At 38.9% G+C, this 11,020-nt stretch overlaps 1 protein-coding gene across 4 annotated transcripts; it reads right to left on the bottom strand.

The window, feature by feature from the left end:
* Positions 1 to 4,672: 4,672 nt before the first annotated feature.
* LOC147625636 (uncharacterized) lies at positions 4,673 to 10,666 on the bottom strand. Of its 4 annotated transcripts, XM_086817158.1 has the most exons (7): positions 10,537 to 10,658; positions 9,628 to 9,680; positions 6,460 to 8,385; positions 6,085 to 6,151; positions 5,554 to 5,952; positions 5,164 to 5,432; positions 4,673 to 5,047 (listed from the first exon to the last, which is right to left on the bottom strand). In XM_086817158.1, the coding sequence occupies exons 3-7, from the start codon at positions 6,663 to 6,665 to the stop codon at positions 4,810 to 4,812; spliced, it is 1,179 nt and encodes a 392-aa protein (XP_086673284.1). In that variant the 5' UTR covers positions 6,666 to 8,385; positions 9,628 to 9,680; positions 10,537 to 10,658; the 3' UTR covers positions 4,673 to 4,809. The 4 variants fall into 4 exon arrangements, with proteins under 4 accessions (XP_086673284.1, XP_086673285.1, XP_086673286.1 ...); XM_086817159.1 differs by lacking the exon at positions 9,628 to 9,680 and having other exon boundaries at positions 10,537 to 10,666; XM_086817160.1 differs by lacking the exon at positions 9,628 to 9,680 and having other exon boundaries at positions 6,460 to 6,808.
* Positions 10,667 to 11,020: the final 354 nt, after the last annotated feature.

The following is an 11,020-nucleotide window of genomic DNA, read 5'->3' as shown; positions in this document are numbered from 1 at the left end:
CCATTGAGTCTCCCTCATTCATGTGCTCAAACTCCAACTGTTTGCGTAGATATGTTACACGTGCTTCATTGCGCACCAGGTATAATGCAACAAGTGCATCCCATGCCTGTTTTGAAGTCTTACATGATCGAATATGAGGAATAATGCTTCGCTTCACAGAAAGTGCAAGCAATGCATGTGCCTGAGCATCTCTTTCATCCCATCTCGTTTGAGCAGCAGTGGAGTACCCTCTATGTGAAGAGGAGTAAGGATACATTTTTGGTCATCGTTCTATACGTTGATGACATGCTGCTCACGGGACCCGATATAGATCAGATTTCAGCCTTTAAGTCATCGTTTGAGATGTCAGATTTGGGACCCTTGCATTATTATTTGGAAATTCAGTTTATGCAGCGCAATGATGGCATTGTTAAGCCGCAGTCTAAATATATACAGAAGCTATTGAAGAGGTTTAATCTTGAAGACTGTAAACCTGTGGCTACACCTATGGAGACAGGTACTTGACTTACTCTTTAAGATGTAGCAGACTCTTTTGATGCTACACATGAGTGTCCACTAGTGGGTTTTGCTTTTGCCTTGGTGATTCATGTATATCATGGCTCAGCAAGAAGCAGCCTACAGTGGCCACTTCCAGCTGTGAAGCTGAGTACAGGGCAGCTTTTACAACTACAAGTGAGTGTGTGTGGCTCAGACATCGTATGGCTGATTTGGGTGTTGGATAGTCGTCTAGCACTACAATTTTCACTGACAGCCAGAGCGCATTAGCAGTTGCGAGGAACCTAGTGTTTCATGCTCACACTAAGCACATTGAAGTGCATTGCCACTTTGTTAGGGAAAGACTCTCTGTGGTGGTAGAGATCAGCTTGGTCTATGTGCCTACACAAGACAACATGGCAGACTTATTCATGAAGGCTCTTCCTCGTGAAAAGTTCAAAGCTTTTCGTAAAGCTTTGGGCTTACTGCCTTTTCAGGATTGATCGGCCATACCCTGTACATGTTCACATTATCACTCCAGGGGGGATTTGTAGCATTATATGGTAGTGATGTGTGTGAACACACTTAGGACCGTCGGGGCATTTTTTCCCTCACTAGGAGGTTTTTTCCCCCGTGCGTATGTACACCCTCTTATTTACTCATTTTGGGATGTGTACTTATCTTTTGTATCTGCTGGCACACATTTGTTCATTCTAATCTAGTGAGTTTGTGTGCCCTCAAGCTTCTCTATCTTGTGTGTGTGCATTGTTGCAACCCTAACCCTAATTCCAACAGTTTATTGGTGATTTGCATGATTTTATAATCCAAAAGGCTTAGAGCTCCATTATGTGTGGATTAGAGTGGGATAGTTAATTATGCTCATGCATTGTTTGAATTAATACCTTAGAAGCATGTAAATCTAATAAAAAATACTTAATTACTTGTTACCATTAACTAGGATGAGGATCCTTCATCACCCCCCTGAAGTTAAAAAAATCTCAAAAAACACAAAAAACCATGCTAAATTAGCTCTCAGGTTTGGGATGTGAGCCCATAGTCTTGCGAAAAAAGATGTGAGTTTGGACACGTGTCTACAAACGTAAGCTTGGAGACATGAACTTGCAGACATGAGCCTAAACACTTGAGCTTGTAGATGTGAGTCTAGAGTTATGTATACCTAATACTATACCAACCATTATTATTGCTTTAAAAGACTAGTAGGACATATCTACTCATGTCCTTCAACGATTTTCTTGTCATACAATCTATACCAAGTATAAATTCCAAGGAAAATTTGTTCTTTATAATTATTAAAGCATGCAGAATAAATCTACAAAACTTGCATTTACGTACACTTTTTTATTTAGTTAATCAGCTTTTTTTTAAATTAAAAAACACACTTCACACATAACAAACATGAATAAAGATGAAGCATATTCATAATTTTTTAAATTAGGAGAGGGTTGTTAGTCAATTTTTTCATGGTTAAAATTCATATTTCTCATTCTCAATATTTTTTCATGCCATTCCCCCCTTTTAGATGAATACTTTTATCCATGAAAGTGGAGTGAATTGTTACAAAGCATAGTCCATGAGAATGTACTTAAAGTGGGTACTCTCTTCAAAAAAAAAAATGAAGCGTTATATTGCTTCTTTAATATATGCTACCAAGTTTTTGTTTAGCAATGAAAATATGTTAGAATTTAAATATGTTATATATATATTAAATTCTAACATATATATATGTATATATATATATTAAATTTAACATATATATATATTAAATATATATATATTAAATATTAAATATGTTATATATATATTAAATTTAACATATATATATGTATATATATATATATATTAAATTTAACATATATATATATGTATATATATTAAATATATATATATTAAATATTAAATATGTTATATATATATTAAATTTAACATATATATATGTATATATATATATATATATTAAATTTAACATATATATATATATATACATATATATATGTTAGAATTTAATATATATATAACATATTTAAATTCTAACATATTTTCATTGCTAAACAAAAACTTGGTAGCATATATTAAAGAAGCAAGTAGAACGCATACATGTGTGTGTGTGTGTGTGTGTGTGTGTGTGTGTGTGTGTGTGTGTGTGTGTGCAAATTTTGAATTTGATATATATATATGCAAATTCTAACATATTTTCATTGCTAAACAAAAACTTGGTAGCATATATTAAAGAAGCAAGTAGAACGCTTCATTTTTTTTTTTGAAGAGAGTACCCATCACTTTAAGTACATTCTCATAAACTATGCTTTGTAACAATTCGCTCCACTTTCATGGATGAAAGTGTTCATCTAAAAGGGGAGAGTGGCACGTTCCCTTAGATTATAGTTTTGAGGAGAGAATTGTGCTATATTTTCACTATCCCTTGTGCATGGTCTAACCCCCCACCCCCAACCACACATATATACACACACACACATATATGGAAACAACGTGTTTAGTCAAAACAACTAACTTCATCAAATGTTGGTTAGCATTTTCCTATGAAGGATTTTGTGATATAATTCTTTTTCACTATCCCTTGTGCATGGTCTAACCCCCCACCCCCAACCACACCACACATACACACACACACACACACATAGATGGAAACAACGTGTTTAGTCAAAACAACTAACTTCATCAAATGTTGGTTAGCATTTTCCTACGAAGGATTTTGTGATATAATTCTTTTTTATTTAACGATCAAGGTATCCACCTCGTTCTTGACAATTCCTTTCAAAATTCTATCAAGTACACTTTTAGTAGCATCCTTGTTTGCGTGTTAACGAGTTATCAAAATCAAAAAAAAATTTATGACAGTCTTATGTCATTTCATAGCTTTTTTTTAATAGCAATATTAAGAATGAATCATCATAATGTTAATGCACATGTTTGTTTGCATCAACCCCATGTCATTTTTGAAGGTCGGCTTCTTTGTAGCAACAACGAGAATAAGAATACATCATTGACCATTTAATGTTTTGCATGCTTAGGTCAATATCAAAGTGAGCATTCAGCAAGTTAGCACATCATCTTTGTCTCTTCAAAACAATAGTGAGAATGAATTATCCACCAATTAGTGCACCACTTGCTTAGGTTTGCATCCATATTATATTGTTTCAATAAGCCATGTTTATTTACATAGCAACATTGACAATGGATTATTAGTGAATCAATGTTTAACATGCTTAGGTTTGCATTAATGCCACCATTCAAAAAGGTGACCCATCCTTTTAGAAGAGATACAAGAAAACAAAGAGCTCTATCAATCAAGAAGTTACCACTCAAACCTTCAACTTTGTCATAGTTAAGCATTACTGAGTTGTACAAACAATGGGCTTGTCAGTATAAGTGCATCTTCTCAGTGCTCAAGATACACTGGAGATGCGATGTCACTTCTATATGAAAAAAAGCAATCACTCACTATCTATAAACATGTGCCTTGAGAAGAGCTAGAATTAAACAAAAAGTTCTATCAATCCAATTGTTATCATTCAAACCCTCATCTTTATCATTATCATTCAAACCCTCATCTTATCATGGTCCACTGTGATGGAGTTGTACAAACAATGGGTTGTCGATGCAAGTCCTCCTTTTCAGTGTCATTTCCATACAAAGAAGCAAAATCACTCACTATCCATATTTCAGACCAATCTTCATTCTTAAAACAGTATGCCAAGTCTACATGGAGGAAAAAAAAACCAAGCAACATGAGAAGAAACGAAAGAAAGCCCCTCTCTCTCTCTCTCTCTCTCTCTCTCTCTCTCTCGCGCAAGCAAGCAAGGGGTAGAAAATGCAAAGGAACTTGAGCATGTTGAACTGCTATGGCCACGATAGCAGCCTGCTAACAAACCATGTGATGAATATGCCTCGCAGCAAGCTGAACAAATGGGGTGAAAGCAGGACCCAAAGATGAAAAATGAAGTAGAAAAAATCCAGGTTGGACAGAAAGAGAGAAAGAGAAATGGTTGTGATTGCTTTGCTTTTCTCCCAGTTTGTAAACACTAGCGATATATATTCTGAGCATTGATACCCAACACTAATTAATAGGCACAACCATAGTCATGGAACATATTCTGATTTTGGACCAGGCCTCACTTAAAGGTCTAAAACTTGTTATCAGAACCAACCCTATTCGGTTTTGTTCTACTAAAACCATAACTGGCATCTAAACATGTTCATTAAAAGATTCCATCCTAATTACAATATAAAGCAGAATGTTCTATGAAGATGACTACCTGTTTTTTAGCAAAACAATTACTACCTGTCTAACACAAATTACATACAAAGTTTGTGTGCCTGCACCCGCCAGGACAACGGCATCCTTGTATCTAAATTTACAAGCTTTCTCTCACCTAACGGAAGCACTTGACTCAGAGGACAGCCTTTCTGTGGTAAGCTAAAAGGGCTCACTCTTGCACTCTTCAAAGTTTGTTCATCCAAAGGAAGCACAATGGACTCTCTCAACACTAAACTGCTGCTATGTTTCCCTTCCTGAGAAGCAACAACCCGACCTCTGCAAGAAAAAAAAAAAGGTGAGGTGGTCGGACCAAAATGCACTACTTCCCCAGCACAGCCCCATGCAAAGCCCAGTACTCGTGGATGTTTCTAGATGACTGACCCCTCTCTTACCTTAAGACGAAGGTTTCGCCCATCTGTCTTGACTTCCGAGACATCTTTTTCTCAGACTTCTTATGTGAGTCCGCATGGCTGCTACCTTTTCCTTTGTGCCGACTCCTATGGTCATTCTTTGGATGATGATGCCTTCGACGATTCTGAGTACTCGTATGTGAAGTGCTTGTACAAGGAGGCTCAAAGACATCAGGAGCCCAAGTGACATGCAACTTGGGACGCAGTGCAAGCCCTACCTTTTCATAGCCACCCCGCAATGCTGACTTCAACTATAAGATCATGGAGGCACAAAGACTTAATTATCAGCAGTTCACAATCATCAAAACTGCAACAAAAATCACGTCAAGTAATGACTAGCAAAATAAAGTACGAGGAATCAGAAGCTGTTACCTTGGCAGAGCCATCCCTACAATCCGTGATCAAGTACACAACTTCTTCTGAGACTTTAGGCAAGGAATCTTTGTTGTTTTCCTTCACAGATGATGGTAGAACTTCCACAGGAGACAAGGCCTGTTCTGTTACATTGTGATCTAGACAATATTCAGAAGTTCGAAGTCCCTCATTTTCTGTATCTTCAAGTTTGCTATGCTCCTTCGATTCTCTCTCATGCACAGTCTCCGTAGGAATCTCTGGAAGAGAACAGATTTGCATAACCACCTTGCATACTCGCTCATCAACAGGAGACTCTTTCCACACTTGCTGCTCCTCAGAGTGACCAGGCTTCAGCATGCCAGTGCCACAGAACTCCTCGATCTCAACTGGACTTTGTAACTCTTTCCACGCTTGCTGCTGCTCAGAGTAGCCAGGCTTCAGTATGTCAGTGCAGCAGAACCCCCCGATCTTAACTGGACTCTCAAGAGCTTTCACTCCTGCATTAAAGCCACTAGTGTTACATTGACCACTCGTACTATGTCTACTCACCATGCATAAAGCTGCATGAGGCACTGACCACTTCCTTTCTGAGAAAACTTTCTGATGTCTTGAAAAGCTATGGCAAAAGACATAAAATTATGAACACAGCAGCAATATGGAATGAGTTGAGAATGTCCTAATACCCAGTTTGTATTAGGCTCTCCTAATAGCATAAGCTTTTTGTGAGAGAAATGATTTATATATATTGTTAAGTAAATCCAAGTACGTATCCCCCTGCTATCTTTACATCATCATAAGATAAAACCGAAAAACAAACCTTGCATTTTCTACTATAAACACACTACTGTCCAATAAAATAGTAAAAATTGTTTTTTTCTAAATATAAAGAGATAAGAGTAAGCAAAATGAAAATATCCACAGAACCTCCAAAAAGTAACTATTTTGAGAGCATGTACGAGCGCCTCACATCTCAAGAGTCCATGGTCTTTCCACAATGGTCCTGCAAGTAAGCCTCTTAATCTGTTCAAAGCTGCTTGGTATTGTTTGCAAGTGCGGTGTTGAAAAATTCTCAACTCTAAACACCGACGTATTACTGATTCTAAAGTTATAAAGCTCAAAAGCTGGAACATAGAATTACCTAGTTGTAACACGAAAGCAAACCTTGCAGATGCCCAAGTTTTATTCCTGCCTTATTAATTCTGGCTAATGCGTGACCACTTTGTTTTCTAGGGTCTTCTGTCCACGGCTAAGGAGGTGGAGCTGTGACTTGCTACTGGTCAACGCAACAGAAATTACCTTTTAGTAGCAAGCTCTAGAAACAGCAACAGATATTACCTCTTCCATATTGCCCTTAAGTAGCAAGCTTTTATCACACTGCACTGTCAATTGTTGGCAAACAGAATTTCAAGCTTCTAGGGCCACCATAGAAGCCATAGATCCTTTCAGATGTTTTGTTTTCTCAGAAATCAGGCATAAACATTTGAAATTTCCAATCATAATTAGGATATGCCAAGGAGATCCCTTCAGGAGTCAACATCCTTTGAAAGTCACCTTTGATTCCTGTCTTTGATTGAACAGTAATCTGTAAACAGCTCGGAAACGCAGTGCGTGCCTTGCTGTATTATACCCCAAAAATCTGCAACTTCCCAAATTATTCCATGCATGCATGAAATGGTTAGTGTGTCCACGTGCAAGTCTCCATATGCAATACAATTGCATTCACACGATTTAAAAGTCACAAGAGAGCATCCAAAAGGTGCCTAACTCTCTGGAGGGTGTGCCTAACTCTCTGGAGGGTGTGCCCAGCTGATTTGAAACCCTAAATCAGGCCCCTTGCTTGCTCAAGCTTTAGCCTATTTCAACCCTATTTTAAACCTAAACTTGGGCTGATTTGAAGCCCTAGATCAGACTTGCTCCACTTAGTAGCCATTAATCACCATATCTGCAAGACCATTAGCGCTTCTACGAAATGGATTGATTGTAATCTTGACAAAGCAGTAAGGTCCTTCAAGGGGATATGGTCTCCCATTTGGTCCCAAGTGTGAGCCTTCTTTCTCATGCTTTTATTGTTATGCATCCAGCATGTAGCAAGTTAAAGCATAGCAAACCCTTTCTTTCTTATAAGCATTTCTCTAATTCAAACCTCATACACAATCTCCTACCTGGCATTAAATTTTTGATTGTTTATTTAATACTTAAATGCTACATCAGAGCTCCTTCTCTTGTTTTGATTGAGAAATTGTGTTGATAATACAAGATCTCATAACTAATAGCTTTGGAGAGGATAATTTCTCCTGCCATCCAAAATCCACCTTCATAACGAAGGACTCTTAAAAAGGATTACCATACCCGCAACCATATGTCCACATTGTGAGGGGAAGTGATGTCTCCTCGTTGAGTCTTAAAAAAGGCATTAACAAATGATCGCATGTGTAAGGTTTCATGTTTATCATGAGGCATGATAGGTAAGCACTCAAACCAAAGGTGGAAACATTATGTGATAAATCACACATTCACCTCTCGGTCGCGAGTCCAATCCCTCTACCACCAGGCTATGCACATGGGAACTTTTTAAAAGCAAGGTATAGCATGTCAGTTTGTCTGTGAGAGTGAGTAGATAGATTGTTTGCCACCCTTTCATAGTATAGCTGGTGAACTACTTGGATGACATCATCTAGCTCCAATAGAGCGTTGATATGCGGGAGGCAAAGTAGTGGCCAGTGTCATCTGCTAAGGTTCACACTTCTTCAATTGTGTATCATCTGCTAAGGTTCACACTCCTTCAATTGTGTAAAGGTCTGCCCAGCCTGCACCTAATCTCTCTTTAGAAAAACTGTACAGAGAGATCCCCTGAAAGACACCAAGGAAAATGTGAATGATGTGCATGACAAAGTGTGACATGCATAGTTATGGAAAACAGACGAATCAGCATCCCTACAAAAACGATGTTTCCCCTTTGCTTGCAGCCCAAAGCGCGTTTCCATTGGGGAAACACAAGATGTGTGTGTGTGGGGGGGGGGGGGGGCGGCAGGGGGACATCTCCCTAGTAACACCTCGTGTTTCCTCCAATTCCAGGGTGTATTAACAGCCTTCAGATCTCACACAACTGCTGTAAATGCATGTAGAAGCAAAAAACGCAGCCACCAGAAGCTTGCAATTGATGCTTGATAACCAAGCACAGAAGCAAGGCAGCCTGAAGAGGAAAACACAGAAGTGAGAAGCCTCTGGGAGAAAGAAAACGCAGCTATGATGAGAAAACACAGCCACTATGTTGATCTCCAGAAAACGCAGCCACAGTTTTGATCTCCAGAAAACACAGCCACTGTTATGAACTCCAGAAAACACAGCCACTGGTGTGAACTCCAGAAAATGCAGCAAGGGGGAAGGATCAAACTCGCAATGTAGAAGGCAGCCAGGTACCTAACCTCTAATACCATGTTGGAGTATGCACAAGCAGAACGTAGACAAAACAAGAGAGAGAAGAGGGAGCAAAGGAGAGAGAGCTTGTGGACAAGATCACCTTTTATAATAGCATGAAGCTTTACAATGGCAATAGCCAACAAGAAAGTGTTGCACTATGCTTGGAATGAGCTGACTGAAGTGAACAATGGGAGGCCCCCTTTTACAGTGCAGTGTGGGAGCTGGCCGACAGCTCCATGACCTACTAAAATAGGAGAAATAGGATAAAAGCCCATAAATAGGCACAACCCAAATTACACTGAGATTCACAACTCCAACACTTTCTTGTTCCTTCTCCTTACAATCTCCATTCACCCAATCTCTAGATATATACTCAATTGACTTCTTACATCTCAATGTCTTTCTACTCTCCCTCTACTTCTACTTCTTCCTCCTCCTTTAAAATATCCCTTGCTGGTGTAGCATTTCCTCATTTCAGGCCCCTGAAATTGCTTAAGGTCTGGGCTGAAAAGCTATGCTCCAGATTGCATACGAAGCCAGATACACAGTAAGAAGCACTTGACCAGTTCTTGAAAACCCATAAACAAACAAGTAACTTGTAATAGATGTGAAACAAATGCATACATCTTGCTTCATTCGAATAAACGCAAAAAAAAAAGAGCTGAATCTCACCATCACACAAATTAACGAGACATCAAATCTGGGTAGATAGATAGATCAGCAATCTGTACAGCAAAACAATGAAATGTGGAGTGCAAGTTGAACTATCAGAAGCTCTTCAATAATGTATAGGCTATGGAATAAGTAATCATTTCCTTTGCTCTAGGCCATTAGAAAACCTAGCCATTTTCTGAGCTGTAGCAGACAGGGACGTTTTTGAAACAAGTGAAAACCCTAGATGTTTTTGATACAAGTGAAAACCCTAGCTGTGCATCGCGCCATGGCATAAATGGAAAGATCAGGTTACAAGGAGAAGCCATAGCAAGCAGGAAAAAGTTTTCCACTACGCAAGAAAGCCTGAAAGACAGAATACATATAGCAGACAGAAGACATACAGAAAACCTTAGTGTCCTGGCAGACAAAAGACATACAGAAAGCCTTGGTGTCCTAGAACTCAAAAGACATATAGAAACCCTTGTGAACTGCAAGACAAGGTAAATTTTCCATTGCAAATATAATACCTAGACATCTTCTGAGCTCTAACAGAAAGGAGGAATATAGAAACCCTATACATTTTCTGTGGCACAGAAGGAAAGGAAAACATTTCCATTGCACAGTATAGCCCTAAACATTTTATGTGCTCTTGAAGAAAGGACAATCTTCAATGGTCAAACTCTGGACATTTTCAGAGTTTAGAAGCCATAGCCATTTTCGAAGTTTAGAGCCATTTCTGAGTTCTACGAGGAACCCAACCTTACAAACCCTAGCCATTTTCTGGTGCCTAGCAGAAACCATAGCCATGTCCTGGTTGCAAGAAGAACTTTCAAGGTATCGCTAATATATAGATTACACTGTCGCAAACGCTAGCCATTTTCTGTGCCCAGAAAGGGAAAACACACACACGCACACACGCTTGCTTACCTGTAAATCGTCGAAGAGAGAGAAGCTTCTTTCTATGAGGAGAAAGTCTTCCGAGCTATCCACTGTGTGTTCTTTTTGCTGCTTTTTAGCCCTTGTTGTGGAGTCTTGCTTTTTCTTTTTTCAAGACACTTCGAGGAGGAAAACACAAAACCCCTTTTTGTCGAGCAAGGGGACCCCTCACCTCTAAAGGGCACGGTGCCTTTAAAGTGGGGGCCTCAAGTGGGATTGAGGGACAATGAGGGTAGATCTGGCCATTGAAAAAAGTAAATTAGGGAAAAAAAGTAAACTAGGGATGGCGACAGCTTGGAAAAGGACGTGGATTGCGGATTCGAGAGGTCGTGTGGTAATCATTTGAGTTGGGTTGGTGGATTTTTGAATCTTAATCATTTTTGCAACACATTCTTCTAAAGAAATCTATTGGTTGCATGTAATGGATCAATTAATGAGGTTTGAGCGCCTTCCTAAGGTAAACCAGGCAAGAAAA

The sequence above is a fragment of the Cibotium barometz genome, chromosome 23 (genome assembly GCF_041138505.1).
Source record: "Cibotium barometz isolate CiBa-2024 chromosome 23, ASM4113850v1, whole genome shotgun sequence".
Classification (NCBI taxonomy): domain Eukaryota; kingdom Viridiplantae; phylum Streptophyta; class Polypodiopsida; order Cyatheales; family Cibotiaceae; genus Cibotium; species Cibotium barometz.
Note: the sequence above shows the minus strand (reverse complement) of the source record. Positions and strands in the feature narration are given on the sequence as shown.

Bases quoted from the DNA above. Each gene is read 5' to 3' on its own strand.
- LOC147625636 (XM_086817159.1), bottom strand. From the start codon at position 6,665: ATGTTCCAGCTTTTGAGCTTTATAACTTTAGAATCAGTAATACGTCGG. The intron at 6,152-6,459 runs GTTCTGTGGATA...CTTTTGCCATAG, and splicing joins AAAATAGTTACTTTTTGGAG to CTTTTCAAGACATCAGAAAG. The intron at 5,048-5,163 runs GTAAGAGAGGGG...TTTTTCTTGCAG, and splicing joins GGCGAAACCTTCGTCTTAAG to AGGTCGGGTTGTTGCTTCTC.